The sequence below is a fragment of the Pygocentrus nattereri genome, chromosome 7 (assembly GCF_015220715.1).
Source record: "Pygocentrus nattereri isolate fPygNat1 chromosome 7, fPygNat1.pri, whole genome shotgun sequence".
NCBI classification, from domain to species: domain Eukaryota; kingdom Metazoa; phylum Chordata; class Actinopteri; order Characiformes; family Serrasalmidae; genus Pygocentrus; species Pygocentrus nattereri.
Window position 1 is genome coordinate 818609 of NC_051217.1, and position 25129 is coordinate 843737.

The 25129-nt window shown below is 41.4% G+C and overlaps 1 protein-coding gene across 2 annotated transcripts in view; it reads right to left on the reverse strand.

The window, feature by feature from the left end:
* Nucleotides 1-25129, reverse strand: part of necab2 (N-terminal EF-hand calcium binding protein 2) — a 152737-nt gene that overhangs the window by 66912 nt on the left and 60696 nt on the right. For both annotated transcript variants that reach the window (XM_037539707.1, XM_037539706.1), the window contains exons 4-5: nt 21032-21057; nt 20221-20318 (exon numbers count right to left, since the gene is read on the reverse strand). In XM_037539707.1, coding sequence (XP_037395604.1) covers nt 20221-20318; nt 21032-21057 — 124 coding nt within the window. The remainder of the gene's footprint in view (nt 1-20220; nt 20319-21031; nt 21058-25129) is intronic.

Consider the following 25129-nt stretch of genomic DNA (forward strand, 5'->3'; position numbering starts at 1 on the left):
AGATAACGTATCTTGCTTCCGTATTGTGATGTGTTGATGAATAAATGGTGGTATCAGAGAAGGTCTCTGAGCTGAGTGTTTTGCTTGATGATATGTGGGGGTGGTGAAAATTTCACTATATGGGTTAATATTTTTATAATATGCTGGTGCGTAGTGAAATAATCAAAACTCATTGACATTTTAGAGGAGGGCAGATGTCACGCCTTAGACTGAATCGGACTCCATTTCCCACAATGCTTCAGGAGATCACATGACTATGGGCAATCGCCTACGTCACTACCAGCGTTGACAGTCTCCTGATGACTGACTCAACACACCTGTTCAGGATGACCATCTTAGCCAGTATTTAAGCCAGTATTTAAGCCAGTATTTAAGCTAGTATTTAAGCCAGTATTTAAGCCAGTATTTAAGCCAGTATTTAAGCTAGTATTTAAGCCAGTATTTAAGCCAGTATTTAAGCCAGTATTTAAGCCAGTATTTAAGCTAGTATTTAAGCCAGTATTTAAGTTAGTATTTAAGCCAGTATTTAAGCCAGTATTTAAGATAGTATTTAAGCTAGCATTTAAGACAGTATTTAAGCTAGTATTTAAGCCAGTATTTAAGCCAGTATTTAAGATAGTATTTAAGCTAGCATTTAAGACAGTATTTAAGCTAGCATTTAAGCTAGTATTTAAGCCAGTATTTAAGTTAGTATTTAAGCCAGTATTTAAGCCAGTATTTAAGATAGTATTTAAGCTAGTATTTAAGCTAGCATTTAAGACAGTATTTAAGCTAGTATTTAAGCCAGTATTTAAGCCGTATTTAAGCCAGTATTTAAGCCAGTATTTAAGCCAGTATTTAAGCCAGTATTTAAGCCAGTATTTAAGCCAGTATTTAAGCTAGCATTTAAGACAGTATTTAAGCCAGTATTTAAGCCAGTATTTAAGCCAGTATTTAAGATAGTATTTAAGCTAGCATTTAAGACAGTATTTAAGCTAGCATTTAAGACAGTATTTAAGCTAGCATTTAAGCTAGTATTTAAGCCAGTATTTAAGTTAGTATTTAAGCCAGTATTTAAGCCAGTATTTAAGATAGTATTTAAGCTAGCATTTAAGACAGTATTTAAGTTAGTATTTAAGCCAGTATTTAAGCCAGTATTTAAGATAGTATTTAAGCTAGTATTTAAGCTAGCATTTAAGACAGTATTTAAGCTAGTATTTAAGCCAGTATTTAAGCCGTATTTAAGCTAGTATTTAAGCCAGTATTTAAGCCAGTATTTAAGCCAGTATTTAAGCCATATTTAAGCCAGTATTTAAGCCAGTATTTAAGCCAGTATTTAAGCTAGTATTTAAGCCAGTATTTAAGCCAGTATTTAAGCTAGTATTTAAGATAGCATTTAAGCCAGTATTTAAGCCAGTATTTAAGCCAATATTTAAGCCATATTTAAGCCAGTATTTAAGCCAGTATTTAAGCTAGTATTTAAGCCAGTATTTAAGCCAGTATTTAAGCTAGTATTTAAGCTAGTATTTAAGCCAGTATTTAAACTAGTATTTAAGCCAGTATTTAAACCCGTATTTAAGCCAGTATTTAAGCCAGTATTTAAGCCAGTATTTAAGCCAGTAATTAAGCCAGTATTTAAGATAGTAATTAAGCCAGTATTTAAGCCAGTATTTACGCCAGTATTTAAGCCAGTATTTAAGCCAGTAATTAAGCCAGTATTTACGCCAGTATTTACGCCAGTATTTAAGCCAGTATTTAAGCCAGTATTTAAGCCAGTATTTAAGCCAGTATTTAAACCAGTAATTAAGCCAGTATTTAAGATAGTAATTAAGCCAGTATTTAAGCCAGTATTTACGCCAGTATTTAAGCCAGTATTTAAGCCAGTAATTAAGCCAGTATTTAAGCCAGTATTTACGCCAGTATTTAAGCCAGTATTTACGCCAGTATTTACGCCAGTATTTACGCCAGTATTTAAGATAGTATTTAAGCCAGTATTTAAGCCAGTATTTAAGCCAGTATTTAAGCCAGTATTTAAACCCGTATTTAAGCCAGTATTTAAGCCAGTATTTAAGCCAATATTTAAGCCAGTAATTAAACCAGTAATTAAGCCAGTATTTAAGATAGTAATTAAGCCAGTATTTAAGCCAGTATTTATGCCAGTATTTAAGCCAGTATTTAAGCCAGTAATTAAGCCAGTATTTAAGCCAGTATTTAAGCCCGTATTTAAGCCAGTATTTAAGCCAGTATTTAAGCCAGTATTTAAGCTAGTATTTAAGCCAGTATTTAAGCCAGTATTTAAGCTAGTATTTAAGCCAGTATTTACGCCAGTATTTAAGCCAGTATTTAAGCCAGTATTTAAGCCCGGGCTGTAGACAGCGTCAGTGTTGTTTCTGACTGAGCGTTCTCTGTGTCTGATTCTTTGTTATGACCCTCTCTTTGTTTCTTCGACTTTGCCTTTGGATCTCACCCTTTTTGTACCTTCAGCAGCTGGTTTTGTGTTTGACTACGATTTTTGTCTCCTTGGATTTGGGTTGCCTGTGTTTCTTGGTATTTGACCCTCGCCTGTTTTTGACCCTGATCTTTGCTCTCCGTCACTAAACCTAGTTTGCCTTCTTATCCGCGTTCGCCTGAATCCTGGGTCCACATAACAGCAGAGGTCACTATGCTTTGATCAAAGTTGACAGAAAATCAGGAATTTTGTCTTTTTAATCTATGCAATCTGATGAATCAAGCTTAATAAGACCAGGACTAACAAAGTAAAAAAGGTCTAAATCTAAATAACAGCTAAAAACCTCCAAACAGTAATACTAAATAACAAACAGTGGAATCGTATGTTCATACGATGTTGTGGTAAACGTGAAAATGAACAGTCTTTTTGCAGTAATGAATGTGTCAACAGTATACGCTACAGGTATACGCTATACGCTGTGTCTTTTGGTTCTGTGATTATCATCAGTTCCACAGTCAAAATTAATTTTTAAAATTTCCATTTCACTTTTAAATTCTACAATTTTACAATTCTTTCTTAATCACGTATAATAAGAATGGCTGTTTTACGTACTGTGCCTTTAAGACTGATATATGTAAAGTTAAAAAGTTCAAACTTTCTGTTTTCGGAGGTCTTTCAGACGGGCACCACTGACCCGAACATGAGTTTCCCTGCTCCCCACACATCTGATGCACTTCATGAACTGTTTATCTGTGTGTGTTAAAGCAAAATTCAGGACAGTGGGACCAGGACTGACAAGCAGTGTTGATGATTTCATCTCCTCAAGAAGAATCACAGCACTGTCATGGATATCATGGACTGGTTCAGTGGTCAGGTTGTGCAGGTCAGGAGTGGCAGTTCTTGCATTTGTTAAGGTTCCTCAGAGTCTTCGCTGGTTCAGGGATGAATCTAGCTGGTCAGCACGGATGTGTGGAGAGGCTCGTGATCAATTGGGATCAATTCTGATATCAGCAGTTTTTGCCCCCCTCTGACCAAACTGTCTTTTTGTCCTTTATCATCTTTTCATCCTTTGATAAGTCAGCACCGGGTCCACATGTTGTCAATAGGGCTTTGACCTGTAGCCTTACTTGCCTTCAGTTAATTAAAATAAGTAAATTAAAATGACTATTCCTGAATTTCAAACACACAGATCAGTTCAGATCAGATCACAGTTAGCTCAAGTCTGGAGGAAGGCACTCTTTATGGAAGGCACTGTAATGTCTGATGCCTTGCAAGCCTCTGATGTTTTGTTTCTTTGTATTCTGATATCACTACTTTCTAACTGTGCACAAATGCTTTTGGGATGTAAACGGATTAATTAGCCTATGAAATTTTGCCACTTATCACTCTTATCACAAATTTAAAACACCCCTCTCGTATGGTCTTACAATTGACTTTATTACATTGACATTAATAAATGAGACCAAGTAAATCTGCATCTACCTGTAGATCAGATCTCATACCTAGAATATATTTATTTCGTTTAACTTGAAAGTTAAGATAATACGCTAGATATTAAGAACAACATTTGAATTAGGAAAAATGATGACTATAAACATGTTTAACAACTTACAACAACACTAGAGCTGAATTATGCTATAACAATACGACCGCATAGCTACACAGTTACTACCAGGTACGTACAGCAGCACTTAGCCAGAATTTAACAGTGAATATGTAGTACTTACAGGTAATGCTTGGGGGCTTGAGGCACACTTTACAAGCTCAATGTGTAACTACACAGTAATGAAGGTGAGAAATACCAGGTATATTTCAGTGGTAAATACTACAGATTGCACCAGAAAAAAACATGCATACCTGATAGAAAAGAGAAGGTTATTTCATAAATTTGGGGGCAGTTGTGGACTGGAGGTTGGAGAACCGGCCCTGTGACCGGAAGGTCGCTGGTTTGATCCCCAGAGCTGACAGCACATGACTGAGGTGTCCTTGAGCAAGACACCTACCCCCCAACTGCTCCCCGGGCGCCGTGGATAGGGCTGCCCACCGCTCCGGGCAAGTGTGCTCACTGCCCCCTAGTGTGTGTTCACTAGTGTGTATGTGGTGTTTCACTTCACGGATGGGTTAAACGCGGAGGTGGAATTTCTCTGTTTGTGGGATTAATAAAGTATCACTTAACTTACATACGTTACTGTGTATTTACATATTTGAATTTGCAGTTGTCTTGGTAGATTAATTATTTTAAGTTACAGCATGCATAAAAAATATGTACCATAAATGTATATACCTGTTTACCTGGTAGTTTTCATGTAAGCTATTGTACACAAGCAAAGTATACCAGAAAATGACATAGTGGTACCAAAAAAAAAACCCTCATATGATAATCAGAGCTCTCTAGAATCAAGACATTTTTAACACATACAGTATGGAAAACTGCACTGTTACACCCCTAATAAAAAAACATGAGAATACAGATCCACATGCATAACCTAACCACATTTTTCTGCTCCTTGGTGGTCCACAGACCCATTGTGAGAATTTGATAATGGTACGGGCACAAATACCAGGTAAGTAGATCAGAAATAATAACACCAGCTGAACAAATCACTTAGAAAGAGTTTTGCACAGCATGCAGTGACAAATACCCCAAGCAAATCAGTCTGTAACAGCAGTAGTGCGAGACTGAAACCATGCAGTGGAACAGCTTTTCACCGTCATCAAACTAAGCTGCTGCGTACCTGTATACACACACATACACGTGCCTGATTACATTTCTCAGGAGTCCATCCTGTGTCAACAGCTACGTTCAAATGGATCCCTCCCCACTAACTCTATTATCGGCAACAAAATTCAAACAAGCCCCAATTAGGTCAGCACACAGCAGTGCTCGGATGTGGAGCACCGCGCTAGGTGAGTCCCTGCTTATTACAGCAGATACATCTCCTGCAAACAGCATGCTGCTCTAGGGCTTTCCCACCGCCTCACCGCCTCACCTCCTCACCCCATAAACCACCATCTTCACCCTCCAGTTCATTAATTACTTATCAGTCTTTCTCAACTAAATTACCCAGCGTTCAGTGCAAGCGCAAAAGCAGTTTGACAGCTCCTCCGTCCGTCCAGTAGGACCACTATTAAGAACTCGACTTTAATGCGAAAACACACTTTAATGAAAAGGGAGAGTCGCAGACAAACGACTTCGGCACTTTCTAAATGGAGGTCGTATATGATTCTTCATAAATAGCCTGACTCTGCTACAACATGTGGTTACCAGGGAAACAAGGTAACCGAGGTGACAAGGCGCTACCAGATGCAGAGTAAACAGCAGTGACAGTTCAGTGCAGGGCAGCTGTAATAGGAAAGGCTGCACCTACACCGCTTTGCAGGATGGCAATGACACAAGGACAGTATTTCACCCAAACACACAGAAAAGCAGGTTTCAGTCTATTTCAGGGCCACAATTTGCACTCAGTAAGACTGTGTTTGTGACCAATAAGCTTTAAAAAAAGCAGCTGTGGGTTAACACATCCTCACAAGCATTAAAACGCATCTGATTTTATCTTAGTAGCTTTGTCTCTTTGCTTCCTCACATTGCCCACCCACAGATTCCTCAACCAAGGATACTAAGGAGTTTCCTACCACCACAGCATTGGCTTTGTGATAATGGTTGAGCCAAATAATGCACAAACACAGCCACGAAGAAGTGGTTTACTTTGACTCTCCCTCATTCGGGTCTCATTTACTATGCATTTACATTTATCTACACACCTCTGTTACTATACTTATTTATTAGGGCTACACAATGAAAAATATTTGCATTGCTATCACGATAAACACAAACTGTAATGACAGAACATCACACCCAGCACCAAAGTGAACACAGCATTAGAAGCCAGGAGCTCTTCCCTGTTCTCCCATATTTACAATGAATAACTCTTTGGCTTAACACAATTACAAACCATGCATGTGCACAGCTCAAATAATCCTGAACTACTGACCTTAAAAATAGTTTAAAGATCATGATTATTCTCACGCCCATAAACGTGTGTGAAGCAGTGTGATGCAGTAATGGCTACTGTCACAACAAACTGGATCACCATAAAGAGCTTTTTAAGGAATTAAATATATATTTATTTGTTTTTGCATAGAAAAAGGGAACGCTGACTGTTTTTCCAACAGCCTTACAGTTAGGGGTGGGAATCTCTAGGCACCTCGATTTTATTACAATGGGCCTTTTTCCCGCACGGAGGAGGGGTCAAAACTTATTTCCGGTTTCTGAACCTGGATTTTAATGCAGAGGATGCCAGTCAGAATTCTCGCTCATCCACTTGTCGCTTTGTTATGTGCCGCCACAGACTGTCCGGGCACCGCACCACAGCACTTCCAAGTTCCGCCTTTTTCATTCCATCAAGATTAAGTTATAAATTAACATTGAATTATAGATTATAAATATTTTGAAAATCGATTTTTGACATTTGTGAATCGATTCATAATGGTCTACGTCTGCATCACGATGCATGGCAGTTCTGATGAGAGCAACCATTAGTATTTTATTAGTACTTCATGTTTACTTTCCACAAAAGTGAATGGTGCTTTGTAATTTTCTAATTATGCATTGCACATCCAGTCTGACGCAGACTAAAATAATCATCATTTATCACTTCTAACATATCTTCTAGAACAAGGTTTCATAAACCAGTCCTCAGGGATGCCCAGATCTCCTCACTGCGCTTTATCTCACTCTGGGGTCCATGTTTGGGGTTCTTGAAGACTCGATTGAGAACACTGTACAACTGCATGCATCATTAAAAAGTTCATTATATCCTTTAAATGTGGCAGTACTGCTTTTGACTGAATTTTGGTCATTCCAGTTTTTTCAACCCAAAAAAATGAACTTTTGTGAAATATTGTGAAACTTGATGTATCATTAAAGTGTATTATGACATTACATGTTTGTCATATTGCCTAGCCTTCCTGTAATCCCACTTGTTGGACAACAAACTCTACCAAAAATGTAGCAACAAGCTTACGCAGCTGAGGATCGTCCACTGTTACAGAGGAGCTCACCACATTCCTACCCAACTGTCAGGGCTCAGGGAGCTCATCTCAGTCCAGTGTGACAGACCACCCTGGGATTACAGTGGAGCATGGCTGACAGGTAGCATTGCCTCAGGGCCTCTGGGACCAGGTCCAATGCCACCCACCACATCACTCCATCTAATCCTGTCAATCTCCATAGATACAGAAGACAACACGTAAATAAGTTGGAAATAAGGCCTGACCCGCACATGACCCCTGCGGCTACTTGCTGCCATGAGGTAGGCTCATGAATATGGCATCAAACAGAGAAGACTTTCAAATTCAACCTGTTTAAACAATGCCAACCGGCAACTCAGCCCTCTACCAACGTCTCAGCGGCGCCTGCTATGGCCTCTTTATTTCTGGTTTCAATGCTTTTGTGAAGTCCTTTATAATAAATTACAGATACAGCAAAGTCATTGTGAAAACAGGAAAGATGGAGCTAACCTAAGTCTCACAGTCTGTGCTTGAGAGGAGATAAATGGAGAAAAAATGAGCAAAAAAGAAAAAAGTACAGAAAGGTAAAGTAGAGAAAATGAAAATGAGCACGATGAAAAGAAGAAACTAAGAGGAAAGAAGAAGAAGAGGAGAGAAGAGATGAGGAGAGAAGAGAAGAGAGGAGAAGAAAATAGGAGAGAAGAGAAGAGAGGAGAGAAGAGAAGAGAGGAGAGAAGAGAAGAGAGGAGAGAAGAGAAGAGAAGAGAGGAGAGGAGAGAGGAGAGAAGATGAGAGAAGAGAAGAGAAGAGAAGAGGAGAGAAGAGGAGAGGAGAGAAGATGAGAAGAGAAGAGGAGAGGAGAGAAGATGAGAGGAGAGAAGGTGAGAGAAGAGAAGAGGAGAGGAGAGAAGAGAAGATGAGAGAAGAGAAGAGAAGAGGAGAGAAGAGAAGATGAGAGAAGAGAAGAGAAGAGGAGAGAAGAGATGAGAGGAGGAGAAAAGAGAAGAGGAGAGAAAAGGACAGAAGAGAAGAGGAGAGAAGAGAAGAGGAGAGAAGAGGAGAAGAGGAGAGGAGAGGAGAGGAGAGGAGAGGAGGAGAGGAGAGGAGAGGAGAGAAGAGAAGAGGAGAGAAGAGAAGAGAGGAGAAGAGGAGAGGAGAGAAGAGAAGAGAGGAGAGGAGAGAAGAGAAGAGAGGAGAAGAGGACAGGAGAGGAGAGAAGAGAAGAGAAGAGAAGAGAGGAGAAGAGGACAGGAGAGGAGAGAAGAGAAGAGAAGAGAGGAGAGAAGAGAATAGGAGAGGAGAGGAGAGAAGAGAAGAGAGGAGAGGAGAAGAAGAGAGAAGAGAGGAGAAGAGGACAGAAGAGGATAGAAGAGGACAGAAGAGGAGAGGAGAGAACATGAATAGGACAGATTCATAAACCTTTAGAAGGTCGCTTTATGTTGTGAGAAGCACCTTAACCACTGAACACTGGATACTGAATGAAGGAAACACACTGCATAATTTTCTCTATTTGAAGTCTTAACAAGGTGCATGGTGTGTAAATGCATGAGCCAGTTCCAGACGGCTAAGCTAAGGAAAAGCTAATGAGAGGAGCTCATTAAAATGTGTGTGTTGGACTGACAGGAGGAAGATGAGACGTGGTTAAAAAATGATTTTCTCATACCCCCTCCCCATTATACATTAGCCACTTCCACTTTCTAAAGGGCCAATTAAAAATACATGTTGTAGAAATCCTCAGACTTTGCAATTAACACAACAGCTTTGGTGATGAATCACTACTATTTCTTAGTATTATGCAACACAGATTCTTCACTGCCAAAGTTTCATTACCAATTGTCCTGTTTGTAGACACTTAAGACATCCTTCAGTATCATCTAGAGAGGGTTTTCAGTGGATGAGTGAACACCTCATCCCACTTCAGAGTAACAGATGTTCTATATTCGACACTACTGACATCATTCTTGGTGTGTGTGTATATATATTTAATTTTTTTTATATATATCTCACAGAAATGGAAGAGACTTTTTTTTTTGCTTCAACTTCTTATTTATCTTCTCAATAAAGACAAAGCATGGCCACAACTTATTAAGCTATGTGCAATGCCATGACTTAATAATGCATAGGAATAAGATAATTAAGTTATGATAACTAAGATGTTCCCACACGTTCCTTATTTGTGGCTGCATGTATTTATTAAGAAGGGATGTCCTCGGTGGGGCTCCACAGAACACGACCACTTCTTTTGTACACAGTAAGGAACTAATGACTTTATATATTCACAAAATATTGTATGATTCTCACTAAGAATTTTAAAATATTGTATAGAAACTGCTAAAACAGACATATATACCCTGCAGAGCTAAAAACAATAGTAGATTGTGTTTTCATAGATAACAGTATTGGCTGACGGTCCATGACGGTCCCCGCAACTGCTCCCCAGGCTCCGGGCAAGTGTGCTCACTGCCCCCTAGTGTGTGTGTTCACTAGCGTGCATGTATGTGGGTGTTTCACTGCATGGATGGTCTAATTTCACAGGGTGCAGACACAGAGACAAATGGTTGTTAATTCGTAAATCCATACAGTGAATATAAACCACATAATCAAGTGTATTTGAGATCCTTTAACATCTCCACTTGGAGCACCACTGGAAGCAACTGTGTGATGACTTAGCAATGGAGCTTTGCACGGTGCTAATTGGTGTCATATGAGCTTTCATTACTAGTCGGTGATGAACATTAGCCCCACAGCTTCAGAGCAAAACTAAAGAGGAAACCTTTAGATGACAAAGCCCCCCATTCTGTTCACAAATATGATTTTGTAATTGATCATTTGCTGAATAAAATTTACATCCTTCACTAAAAACTGAAAAAGTGTCCATCATTGAAGAAGCAGTCCTTTGCATGGTGAAATGGTTCTTCAGATTGATGGACAGTGTGCTGTATTTGGTTCCATATAAAACCTTTTTGAAAATGATTCCAAATAGCACCAACAAAAAGTGTTCAAAAAGCTTGATATTGTAACAGTAGCGGAACCCTTTTGGTGCTATAGAGTCATTTCTACATAGAACCACATACACATGCTCAATCAATCCAAAGAACCATTTCACCATGCACAGAACCAGTTACACTTTAAATGGTTATATATATAGAAATCATGGTTCTAAAGAGAACCACTGGTTTTACCAAAGAACCCTAGAGGAACAACCTTTTTTAAACATGGAACTATTATTAGCTTTTCCAACTGAGATTAATTGACCCTTATTAGTCCCACAACGGGGAAACTTCACCTCCACATTTAACCCATCTGGGCAGTGAAACAACACATACACACTAATGAGCGCACACACACACTAGGGGGCAGTGAGCACACTTGCCCGGAGCGGTGGGCAGCCCAATCCGCAGCGCCCGGGGAGCAGTTGGGGGTTAGGTGTCTTGCTCAAGAACACCTCAGTCATGTGCTGTCGGCTCTGGGGATCGAACCGGCGACCTTCCGGTCACGAGGCTGGATCCCTGACCTCCAGCCCACGACTGCCCCAATACACTCCTGTTACTGTTAGTGACTGTTAGTTATAGACAAAGAGGGGCAAGTCCTATAGAACAGCCCCTCTACAACTGATATGTCTCAAAAATTACCCGAAGAAGGAAAAAGAAAGAAAGTGCCTGACTTTGTTGATCTTTAAACATCCTGCAAGAGACAGCTTTAGACTGGACAGCCAGTGAGGTTAGCTGCCCTGCAGAGTGTGAAGGCCTCTTTTCCTCAGTGTAAGGGCATCACAGAGCACACGACATCGTGATAAATCGTACCTTTGCTTTTGTCTTTATTCTTGAAAATGCTACTGCTCCTCAGAAGCTGTCAGCTGCAACTCTGGATGCTCTGTCTTCACTGCCTCTGAGGCTAACGATGCTAGCCTAAACCTGAGGGAGATAAGAGACCCCTGACAGTGCGAGCTCAAGGTTTTTTCCGCTCTTTATCTCGTTCAGCTGCTCTAATCTTACTCTTTCGCTCTCCTGTTCAGACATGTGGAGATGGAGGAACAGAGCCTTCCTCTGCTCTGACACCCCGGTGCACTTTTATTGAGCTCATTTGTTCAGCGGGTTGTCAGATGTAGCAGCTGCTAATGAGAGACTTGAAGAGCACAGAGATCCAGCTCCTCTCGGAAGAGCAGAACCTCACAGCTGGAGCAGCTCGCTGCTACAGCCACGCTGAGGGCACTGGACTGTGTGGATAATTGACCAGCAGTAGGTAGAGTAGCCTGAAAAGCCTTCAGTGGAATAACGACTCAAACAGAAGTGAAATTAGCTACCAAGAAGCAACTTAAACATAAGCACCAGATTATAAACCACTGCAAGACCTTTGACCTGTCAGTACAGCATCTTTCTGCACAGGAAATGAAAGCTCTATTCTTCTCTCATTTAGATACTTTTAGTCTGATGTAAAATGGAAAAAGCTTTTGAGAGAGACTAAAATCAATAAAGCAGTTTAGACTTAAATGCAGCAGAGCAGAATTAAACTAAGCTCAAAAGGGATCAGGCACTAAATGTGAATGACTACCTTTTGAGTGTCCATGCTTTGCGTTTCTTACAGCTTGTTTTCAGTTTTTTAAAGGTATCTACAGGGATATTTTTCCACACCTCCAAAGTTCAGTCTTAGAAGGTGGTTGCATTTTGTAATTTGAGTTAACAAAAGTACTTTTAGCCAGTTTTAGTAGCCGAGGATCGGAACGCCAAAGCCCCTGCCTTCGGCCGGCACCCGATCCACAATGCACCGGACCCCCATAAGCGCCTCTCCCACGGGTGGTGAGTCCGTGGGAGGGAGGTCCCATGTAACTCTTTCGGGCTGAAGGCCCCCCCCACCAGGCGCTCGCCGAAGAGCCCCTCCCCCAGGCCTGGCTCCAGGGTGAGGCGCCGGTTACCCTAATCCGGGTGAGGGAAGCTGGGTCCTGCTGTTTTTCTTTCTTCGAGAGGTTGACAGGGGGATTGGTGCGGCGTCTGCAGTAATGCGGACCCTATACCGTCCGTCATGGTGAAGAGAGAGCTGAGCCAGAAGGCGAAGCTGTCAATTTACCAGTCAATCTACGTTCCGACTCTCACCTATGGTCACGAGCTTCGGGTAGTGACCTAAAGAACGAGATCACGGATACAAACGGCTGAAATGAGCATCCTCCACAGGGTCGCCAGGCTCTCCCTTAGAGATAGGGTGAGAAGATCGGTGATTCGGGAGAGGCTCGGAGTAGAGCCGCTGCTCCTCCACGTTGAGAGAAGCCAGCTGAGGTGGGTCGGGCATCTGGTAAGGATGGCCTCTGGACGCCTCCCTAGGGAGGTGTTCAAGACATGTCAGACGGGGAGGAGACCCCGGGGAAGACCCAGGACACGTTGGAGGGATTATATCTCTCGAATGTCTTGGGAACGCCTCGGCATCCCTCCGGAAGAGCTGGAGGAGGTGGCGGAGGACAGGGAGGCCTGGGCCTCTTTGCTTAGGCTGCTGCCCCCACGACCCGGACCCGGAAAAGCGGTGGAGGATGGATGGATGGAAAAATACTTTTAGTGAGGTCTGGACTCTGTTTATGGAGGTCTGTTTATATGATGGTGACCATTTTGGCGGTCTACCAGGCCTTTTTGACTGGAAATGAAATAAATAAACGGTCTCTGACTTTTTCATAGAACTGCATGGACACAGGATCACACTGAAGCCTTTAAAATTCACATACTGAGCAGAATAAATATATTTGTATTCAATTAATATAGAAATCATACCAATGACAGCTTAATGATGTTTATCTTTGCCAAACAATCACACTGAATACAATGGGCTACAAATGTTCTAAGCCTGCTCACTGATGCTAAGCCTGTGAAAGCATGAATATTTCATGAGCGGTATGAAAATATCACATTTACATTAATAATTACTGGCAGTCTGCTACAGGAGCTGTGGCGTCAGCGAGTGATGGGCAGTTGAATAGCGAGAGCCATACCAATTGCCACGGTAAATAACATTTCCAGAACACTCATTTGATTAGCCACCTTGACGTAGACATCAATCTTGGGGCCTTTCCATTCTGTTAACCCCTAAAATCCCAGGCTTATTATTCAGGAACTACAGGGACTTCAGTGCAAACTGGCTGAGCTATTCTTAGGCTTTAGAAGTGTGTAATAAACCTTTGCCCTTCAAGGGGTTAAAGAAGAGAGACTATTGAACCAAGACCCTTGAGGCAAGACCTTAATGGAAAGGCTGTGTAGCCCAGTATCATGCCTATAAGGGGTAATGGGATACTAGGAGGTTTGATATATTCTGTAGGATTGCAATGCAGTTTATACCTGTGAAACTTGGTATTAGGCCAACAAAGCAAACCTCAGTTTGTGAATGTTTATACAGGTCCTTTCCTCACCAAGCTATCCAAGAGTTTTGACCCACTGTCGTCCAGTGTTAATTCACTCTCTGTGCTTTGCTGTGTTGAACTGAAAATGCAAAATTTCTTAGATTCTGTTATACAGTTGATTTCACTGTTAAAAGGTATAGAAAACTGTACCGGCTTTTATGTAGATCTGAAAGGGTCTTGTGTAAGTGATTGGCAATAAAATGTCACCCTTGTTTTTTGGTGCAATATGACTTGCAGGAATAGAGGAAACAATGTGTGGATTTCTGAGTGAAACAAGCCGGATCAGATGACAGTTTTTGTTGGAATAACACATTGGAGGGTACAGAGAGAGGCATCACCTCCATATCGCATTACCCTTACTCACAAGGCAAAGCAATCTCTCTGTCTGATCTGCCATATCCCATTCTCTCTCTCTCTTTCTCTCTATCTCTCCTTCTCTCTTTCCACAACCATGTCCATTTTATTGAAATATTATTTCACCGTCTTGGCTGTAAATATCAGTTTGTGCTAGTGTCCTGGTATAGGCTAAAAAATACAATATAAATGAAAATGCAGACCTACTCTCCTCTACTTTATGCTTTAGCTCAGCTATAGCTGCTTTTCTTGCATCTCTGGCAGGAAACTTTTCCACTAAGGTCGAATAGTTTTTGTAAATAGTTTCTTGTGTTTGATTTTATTATGAGGCTGAAGTCAGCTTCTAATGCACCAGCTTCTTGTTGGAATTGATCCACCTTAAATGGCGCCTGAGGTGCCAGTATGTAACTGTTGTCCCATTTAAGGACGAATGTCAAAATTGGAGCAAGAAGCCGGCAAATGAGATGCATTTTTAGTGTCTGACAAGTTTGAAGATTAAATGTATCCAGAAACCAGCTTCCTTATTAACACAAATAAGTCTGTCTGTTTCCAAATGATTGATGTTGATAAGAAATCGTTCTCAAGCCTTTTCGCTTGCTACAAGCTAGACCTAGACTGGGGGTACTGGAGCCTATCCCAGCGGTCACCGGGCGGAAGGTTGGATGCACCCTGGACAGGTCACCAATCCATCGCAGGGCAGAGAGACACAGGCAGTCACTCACACCCAGGGGGGATTTAGCATGTCCAGTCAGCCTGACTGTGTGTCTTTGGACCATGGGAGGAAACCCACACAGACACGGGGAGAACATGCAAACTCCACACAGAGAGGACCCCAGTCACCCGGCCAGGGAATCGAACCCAGACCCTCCTCACTGTCAGGCGACAGCGCCGCCCACTGCGCCACTGTGCCGCCCCACGGTTAAGACCATTTATTGTTAAAACTGCGTTAGAATGATCAGCAGAGCTTTGTTTTACTGCAAAGGAGGATTATTTTATTTTTACCTAAAAATCTACTGCTGCTGTGGAGCCGCAGCAGGGCAGTAAAAGGGCCGCATGCGGCTCCGGAGCGGTGTTGCCGACCTCTGCTTTAGATGATGCTGGGCTATAGTGCGCTAAAATAACAGCACTTTCATTTGTTTCTGTTCATTTTTCTGCATTTATAACTCTCAACAAATAAACGGTATATTTCTATATAATGTTAATCAAGATGTAAATACAAATTCAACATTTTATAAATGTTTATGTATCAGCATCAGCTGATATATACACAGAAAATTTCAGATATGGTCCCCAGCTGATAACCGATAATATCAGCCGACGTAACTCAGCACAGTCAAAAAGTAGAGTAGGTTCAGTTTAGTGCTTTACTGACTGATATGTCACTTATCAAATGTGAGCTGACAAAACTGAAAACTAAACAAACCTGTAATAACATTTCTAAAACTTTAAAAAAGACATAAAAATTAAAAAAAGACATAAAAACACCGTAAACTTGTAATCTTACATAATACAAATACTGTAGCTATGTCACATTTAATCATGCTTAAAATTAGGTGTAAAAAGGCATTTGACATGTTTTTGTTATTTTAACCATGACGGTGTTCAAATTTTATCAGGGACGTAATCATCGCTGATGTTAGCCGCCAGTGATCTACTGGTTAGTTCCTAATGCACACTCCATTCATTTACCAGCTTCGATAAAACGTTCCTCAGCTGTCTAAAAAGCTGAAGTTTGTCTATGAAGGAATGTGCAGACAGCAGATGAGAGGAATCTGCTGCACCCCCCCCCAAACCATGGCTTCCTCTCTCTCTTTCTCCTGAGGAAAACATCAGTATGAGCAGTGTTGTCTTAGCAGGAGATAAAGAACGAACAAGCACAGCTGCGGCTGGTGAAAATGACAGGAGACAAAAAGGGAGGGAAATAGAGAGAGAGAGAGAGAGAGAGAGAGAGAGAGAGAGAGAGAGAGAGAGAGAGAGAGAGAGAGAGAGAGAGAGAGTGTGAGAGAGAGAGAGAGAGAGAGAGAGACAGAGACAGAGAGAGAGAGAGAGAGAGAGACAGAGAGACAGAGAGAGAGAGACAGAGAGGGAGAGAGAGGAGGAAATGAGAATAGGGCACTAAACAGGCAGGAAAGTATTAGCTTTCCTGAATCACTGAAGTTGTGCTTGTTTGTAGTCGTTTAAGTCGCAGTTAAACAGAAACGTTTTTTCATCAGAACGGCCGTGCGCTTGGTCCCAGAGGCCACTGCAGCACAGCCTGCACTGCCAATGAGCACACACACACACACACACACACACACACACACACACACACACAGCACTACACCCTAAATGGGTCATAAATATTTAAAGCGTAAACTCGGTTTGTATTTGGATGGATATTTTATAGCCCTGGAGCACCTCAGTCTTTAAGAAGCTCTAACCTGCAGTAATAACAAGAAGCTCTACATGATCTATCATTCAAACAGCACACACTGTCAAATACTGAGAGCAAGAGACACAGAGACATACAGAGGGAGTCAGGGAGAGAGAGAGAGACAGAGTAAGAGAGAGAGAGAAAAAAGTGAGGCAGACTCAGAGGAAAAGAGTATGAGGGACTAAGAGAGAGCAAAAAAAGAGAAAAAGGGATGAGAGTCAAAAGAGAAGGATTGAGAGAGAGCAGAAGAAGAGAGAACGAGAGAGAGAGAGAACGAGAGAGAGAGAGAGAGAGAGAGAGAGAGAGAGAAAGAAAGACAGAGAGAGAGAGAGAGAGAGCTGGACGAAGTACTCAAATCAGGTACTAGAGTTAAAGTCGAGACCCCCAAGGTAAAATATTCCTCCAGTAAAGTAGAAGTTCCTCCCTTTAGACCTCCACTTGAGTAAAAGTACTAAAGTATTTCCCTTCAAATGTACTTAAGTATAAAGTAAAAGTACTAAAAGAGTAATTCTGGCTCTGATGTCCTGTTATCATTTTTATAACCAGACTGGCTTCATGAACTCATTTCAGGTGAAAGTCCTCCAGCGTCTCTCTTGGTAAACCAGTCTTTTAATAGAACGTCATTAATTAGTGACGCTGACGTCTATTAAAATGATCAGAAGCACAAAACACTGAAGGTAAACAGTTTCCATCAGGGAGAACCGAGTGGCTCTGAAATCACTTTTTACACACAAGCAAAGTTTCAGTTTCAGATTTATTTACAACTTAGTTCCAAGTTTAAGTTGAATAAAAACTGGCTTTAAACTCAGGATCACAGATGAGCTCCTTTACTATGTTGATCTGTAGGCGTCTGTTCATAAACATAAACCAGCCCAAACTCATTTACTATAAAATGAACTGGTGTTTGTAGAAATTCAGAAAAAAGCCGCGTCAGTCTCGACTGCATATGTGGACATATTTCTATATTGAGCTCTATTTACACAAAGTTAGGTTAGTTCATCATTTATGTTGAACAGACTCTCCCAAAGTTTTACGCTGCTGCGCTGACGTTGAACCGCGTGCTGCACTGGGTCGGTATGACCAACAGGTCAAAACCAGCTCTAAACAAAGTGACCGCTGGGCCCTGATTGGTGCTCTGGCTTTGCGCTTCTTTCGTTTTGACATGTGACGTTTTTATACACACAGAAACCAAAAGGAACGACAGATTTCTCAAAATGTAGGAGGAAAAAGTCGATATTAGACTCTGAAATGTAGTGGAGTGAAAGGAAAAAGTCGCCCAGTAATGAAGAAACTTCAGTACTGATACATGAAATAATACTAAAGTACGGAAACCAATTACATTTACTCAGTTACTCAGTTACTGTCCACCACTGGTAATGTTGCATGTCCACTGCATGCAGTGCTAAATACTCCACCTCTGCTTCCTTTACCAGGGCCTTGCCACTAGAGGGGCGTGTCTGTCCACAATGCAGGACAAGAACTAGCCTGTCAAACAGTCATTTCAAATGAATTAATAAATTCTCTTCTCGAGAAGGTTCTCTAAGGTTACAAAACTCAGTGTAGTTCATCACGTTGACTATCAACCTAAAAACATGCATTAGACATGCATGAGCGTCCTACAACTGTTTCATCAGGAACACCGACAATGTCGTGCAGAAATTCTTTTACTTCTGTCTTTTTTGTATTTGTGAAGCTGTGGATTGTAGAGAACGGGGAACCCAGACAGAGTTGTTATTAACCTGCCCTCTGTGTTGTTCAGATCTGACTATGCAAGCGCATCCTTAATGTGCACAGATGACGTAAAGTTACTTTTGTATGATTGGTCAGCACTGCGCTGAAGACGTCTCAACCAGAACCAGTGTGGTGCCCAATCTCACATTCCAGTCTGGATCTTACTTCCCTTGGTTTCCAGTCATGGTGTTCACAGGGTTACTGGATGAATCATACATATCACAGATGTCAATCAACAATTCTGAGAGGAACCTCAAAAGGCACAGGTAGAACTGAATTAAAACAGTGGCACGTTTTACAGTTAACAGCACTGGCTTGCATGATAATGAAAACATACTAACTTTCCATCTGTGGACTCGGAAAGTGAAAAGTTTGACTGGGCTTCACATCGACCTGGCCTCTTCCTAGTTCCCCTGTCATCTCAAAAACATGCCTGTTGGGCAGTCGTGGGCTGGAGGTTAGGGAACTGGCCCTGTGACCGGAAGGTCACCGGTTCAATCCCCAGAGCCAACAGCACATGACTGAGGTGTCCTTGAGCAAGACACCTAACCCCCAACTGCTCCCCGGGTGCCGTGGATAGGGCTGCCCACCGCTCTGGGCAAGTGTGCTCACTGCCCCCTAGTGTGTGTGTATGTGGTGTTTCACTCCATAGATGGGTTAAATGCGGAGGGGGAATTTCTCTGTTTGTGGGATTAAAAAAGTATCACTTAACTTAAAATGCCAGAGGATGCCCACGAGCAAGTCCTCAACTAATGGAGCTAAATGGCTAAAAAGGAAATGTCAAAATAAATTCTAACCATTTACCCAGAAGAAGTTTCTTTAAATTTTAGACACTAAAAGTATTTATTTCACTAAAAAAGCAAAGAAAACTCATGGATGCTAGCATTACTGCTACCGAGTGCTGATTGGTTGGGAAGCGAACATCATGGACGTACAAGAAGTGCCGTTTTAAACTCTCACAACTGGAGTTCAAAAGTGCTTAAAACGTTTCATGCTGTTCCCTGTGTTCATGAAATGAATGTGTTTTGTATCTTAAAAAATTGAATTCTTCATAAACTATGATTTTGCTTAAATGCTTCATTTTAATTAATTAATTAAATTAATTCCCGCTTGGGAGCGCCCTCTTATGTTTGAGGAACCCAGAAGACATTACAGAGTGCTAATTGTCCTCTCCTCTGGTTCAATTTTCCTCGCCATGCCGCTTGCTGTCCCACAGTCCCTTGTACCTTTTTTCACTCCTCCATGTTAAAAACAACTGGAGATATTTCAGATGACGAATAAGCGAGAGAGAGAGAGAGAGAGAGCGGAGATGGAAGAGGAGTGAAAGTCAAATTAAAGAGAAATTAAAGGGTTTTTGTGTGTCCTACAAAGCAGTGTTGTTTATGTGCTGCAGCGTGGCTGAAGCTCAGCTGTGTGCGAGCCTGTCAGACTGAGCACTAATGAGCAGCAAATAAGAAACAGAATATGCAAGTGCATCTTTGAAACGAACGGTTATATTTAGCAGACTGGCAGCGACTGCTATGTTAACATGCGTGTGTGTGGCTATACGCATGCACACACACAAAGCCCACTCCTGTCTCATCCTCATATTTTGTACTCCAATTGTTTACTCTAGGCCTAGGATAATATTTCTGTCCTCAGAGACTTCCATTAGCGCAGGCTTATCAGAGGCCGACTCCAATTTGGACTGCGCATCCTAATATCGGACACCGGCGTACTCCACTGGGACCATCAACAGAACTTGTTGACTTTCATTATCGAACAAAGAAAGCTGAGCACAAAACACGCTGCCTTGAAGAATATCGATCTCCAGAGGTTTGGGTGAAAGCAGCTGTGAATTAGTGCTCATGCTGACAAAGACAAACACGCATGTGTGCCTGCACATTAGACAGCTTCCGCTACACTAACCTTCTTGGTGAAATCCATGGCTTTGAGGATTGAAAGGTTGAGTGTCTCCAGAGATGCCAGCACACCTTCATACTCCCCCATGTGTTTAGCAAAGTAGTCTGGGTAGCAGAGAAGGAAAGTGAAGGGAAGAGGCCATTAAACATTTTACACAAGGAACACAAGGCAAGGCAAGGCAAGGCAAGGCAAGTTTATTTATATAGCACCTTTCATACACAACGGTCATTCAAAGTGCTTTACAAATGAAAAAATACAGAAAAATGTAATTAATGTAAATAAAATAAAATGTATGTAAATTAAAAAAACAATTAAAACAATAGATTTAAAAGAAGTTAATCAAATTAAAAAGAAGGAGATAAAACATTAGAATAAAAATAAGAAACATGATTAAAACAATAGATATAAAAGAAGTTAAATGAATGAGCATAAGAGTGCCGTTACAGGATAAAAGTGGATTAAACTGAGCTAAAGGCTCAAACATGAAGATAAACTCACACAAAACACATAAATCAGTGAGGCAAGGCAAACCATGAGTTCATGATCTGAACTGATTGACTGATTTTGACATTAATGTCCTCGATCCCATTCTCACAACCCCACATATGCCAGCTAAGACATGCTGAGTGTTGTTTATGAAACACAAAACATCTGCATGACTTTTTACTGCTGTCACTCTCAGACGAGGAGACGGGGATGGGGTTGGAGGCAATAATGATGAAATTCATCACCATATTCATGCAAAAATCTGAACGTCTGCATGCACACAAACCCAAAACGCAACCACAGACACGCAGGCAATCCCTCTGATACTTACCACATAGTTCCTTAGTGTCAACATTACTAACACATCACAGGAAAACAGGGCAGCATATGGAGGGATAGAGAAGGAGAGGCAGGAGGAGAGAGGGATAAGAAACAGGGAAAAATTCAAACATGCACATACATCACACCACCCTCTTTATCGTGGGGATATCAAATTAGATCCGATAGTTACACGCACACAAACAGCCACCTCCACGTCGGTGCATTCTCACTGAAACAACTCGAATGATCGCACTTCATTAACATGTCTGAGTGACAAACACTAAAGAAACCCTAGCTGGATGTGATGTGAACAGATGCGAGTGAGAGAGTGGACAAAAGTCTCCTCAATCACTAAAGCACCTGCGGTCAACACATCAGCTTGCTTCTGAACAGCAGTGGCCTCCCACGTAAATCAGAGCAAATCAATTACCTACGCAAAGAAGGACACAGGAAAAGTAACTCCTAGGTGATGTGCTGATGGTATGTTTCATCCAAAATGCTGTATAACCATCAGTAACAGGTTTGGAAATAAGTTTTTGAAAAGAATAACAACTGACATATAATGTAAAACATGTTTTTGTTGCTCTAAAAAAGGTGGCGTTAATAATATTACTGCACTGATATTTCTTGTATGTGTAAAGCCCACTCCCAACAGTATATAGCGTGGAAAGAAAAAAAAAACCCTATAAAATGTCTCACAATGGATTTGGAATAAAATCCTTCAACATGTCCAATCGTGTCCAGTTTTATTTACACAGGGCCAGAGAGGTTGCACGTTTTCAGTTGAACAAAGCAGGAGCACAACTGATCAATTGACCATATGCAAAGTAATGACTGGCACATCTTTCAGCCAGTTACAGATATCGTCTGCATATCATCCCCCAAGCGCAGGAAAGATTTCAAACAAACCTGCGGTGAGAACAATGGTGGCAGTAAATGACTATATTAGGATAGGGACTGGGGGACATGCTATCAAATGCATGCTGTCCTGATAAACAGGAGGCAGGTGTAGTTTTTTATTTTGCTCATGAAATTCTAAACGTTTTGGATTGAGCTATGTAGCTGGACACACCCAGCTCAATATCAGTAGCAGGCATACATGCGTACTCCAAGGAGAGAGATTACTGTACTTGCTAACACATAATTTAGTATTAGATCTACATGTTTTTTGTGTTGCTGCTTAGTACTTTAAGTACAAGTGCTATGAAAGTAGCAATAGTAACCAAAGGAGGCATGACAGAATTTTGTAAACGGACTTCTTAAAAAAGCCTATTTCTGGAGGCCTCCTAGCAGCCGTTCTGCCAGTGGACTGAAAATTAAATCTGATATTATTCATCAATATAATAAAATAAAACATCTTCCTTTGTTATTAGATGCACTGGGATACTGTTGGCTTTCTGTGTGTGAAATATTGTGACTGTGTTGAGCTGCTAGTGAGCAACGAGGGACGAAAGGACAGAGGTGAGAGTCCCTTGCTCTGAACACTGGTCACACACATCCACAAAAATTGGCGTGCTGAGATAAAACAGACAGCAAGTGCTACGATAACAAATAGCATTTAAACACAATACAACCACTTTTTAAAATGTTGACCTCCCTCCTCACCTGTGAAGATGAAAATCTCACACATTTCTATCAAAATATATACCCAACAACGTTACTGAAGGAAAAAAATGCCCAGTTCAACTGAGGGATAAAACTGCATTTTAGGCTACTTTTAAAAGGGGTTTAACCAGTATTATCAGAAGACCACACTGACCCCTTGCATGTAAACTGGACCTCTGAAGTTGTATCAGTGTAACGTTAAATGGAGAAACTACAGAAAACTTCAACGCTCCTCTACCAGGCCATTAGGGGGGTGTCTGAAGGTGGGGATTCAGCTGCATCAATTTTAAACGTTTAAAAATGAGCACACAGAAGTTACTGAAGGAGACAGATCAAATTAAATCAAGATGAAATTAGAGACTCCATACTATACTGGACAGTAATTGAGCTGAATCGCCGATTCACTCACCTACATCCTATGATGCTGATGCTGCTTTGAAATAAACGGGGCTGAATGCATATAAGGACACTCTGACGAGCTAAAATGACTGACAACATTTCCAGATGTGGCTTATTATACAAAGTGATACATTTGCAGAACAGGCTTTTGAAGCTCAAGATGTCATGGACATGCTAATTCGTTGTGTTCTCCTGCTTCAAACACATGTGGCCGTCACATAACGAGCTTGATGTGGTAAGCAGTATGTCTGAGGACCTGGCAGGACAAAAGAGGTTGAAAGAAAGAGTGGGAGAGGAGAGAGAGAGCGAGCAAGAGATGAGGAGGGAGAAGATCATGAAAAGAGCACAGCTAATGAAGACTTTAGATGACAGCAAGTCACCTGTCCTGTCTCCTGTCCATCCTGATACTCTTTCATCTCTGCCTGTTTCTCTCTTTCTCTCTCTCTCTCCTTCTCTCTCTCTCTCCTCCCTCTTTTTGATCTTGAAGTTATTTCTTTTTTCTCTTGCAACTTAAAATAGAGGTGCCACCACCAAAAAAGAGCAAAGGACACCTCCTCCACCTCCATGCAAGAAAAGAGCATCAGAAAATAAATGACATTTGCAGGTGGCAGACGGAGACTGACGGTGACCCTGGCTAATAAACCTCACAGCCCTTGAGGCCCTCTTTTTATCCGAGAAACCTGGTGGCCCTCTCTTTTCTCAGGAGCTCTTGAAGGTCACCTCTCCTGGCCTGACACCCAGTCTAAAGGTACAGACACAGGCTTTGTTCCTCTGTAGAGGACTGGATGAGTTGAGGGCCCTGTCCCAATTCTTCAGCTTTCTAGCCTTTCCTGGTTGGCAGTGAGCTGGATAAACAAGCTGTAAATAGTCCCACCGCTGCTCTGACCCTGTCCAGTCTTCCAGTCTGAGATGAGTGAGAAGCAGTGTTGTAAATCTCACTAACCTCACAATGATCCAGGTAGAAATTAATCAATGCATCCTGAAATTTCAAATGTCACTCTAATCTGATTCACATATTTTGGTCAGTGAAATACAGACAGTGAAAATAACACGTTGTTGTAATTGATTAGTAGCCTCTTCCTGCACGCCCCCTAGTGGCCATTCTGCCAAGAGACTAGAAGCGGACTCAGATCAGAGACATTATAAAAGAAGAGACTCTTGACCAGGTAAAATATCAACTGGAAAGCCCCCAACCTCAACGTGGCACCTGACCTGCCGTTCAAGAAAACGAGCCAATCAGCTTGCTAAGAGGAGAAGGGTCAATGATACCGTGACACTAGCAGGGAAAGCCACCCTTGTTGTGGAGATCTGCACAAGCACAGCAGCCAGAACAGCTCAAAAGGTCAGTCTTTTTGTGAGTTACTGAGTCAAACTACAAACTGTTCATGAGGTTTTTGTCAGATTTTACCAGTGATTTAAAATATGGTTTTAAAACAGTAATGTGGCCCTTAGTTTTGAGTATTTTGGTCTCTCATTATTCAAAGGGAGAGGAATTTGGTCTGGTATGGCTAGAAATAACTGCCTAGCGGCATTGCGAAGATGACCGCCGAGTGACGCCTTTCTTATGAGGACTTGGCTCAGATATAATCAAGTAAAATATTTTCCCCATTACTGTTATTGACTTGACTAGCTGACCCTGCATGAATCTCTTGGCAACTTTTGACACGGTTTTCGTTACAGTACTATTACTATTTTCTCTCTCATGCACAAGAGCCTGCTGTTCACTCAGCACACGAACAGCTGGGCTTCAGTCTGCCTATTAACACATCACCCACTGGCCATCTTCTGAACTCCTTGAAACAACTTACTTATACCACAGTTAATTATGAAATATAACTGTTTTTAAGAGAGCTACTAAGAATAAGTTTGCGAAGCCTGTAAAATGCTTTTCAGTCCAGACACCAGAAACCATGCATTACAGTAATGTTAAAATGAGTAAGGAGTGTTAGGCAAAATGGTGAAAAATCACTTCACGTAGCTTCTTGCTGTGTTGACAAAATACAGCATATAAATAAAGATTATGAATCATTGTGACAAAGCTTGGTAAGAGTTGTTTGTGGTTATTCAATGCACAGTTCAAATGAAGGGTCTTTAATAACTTGCC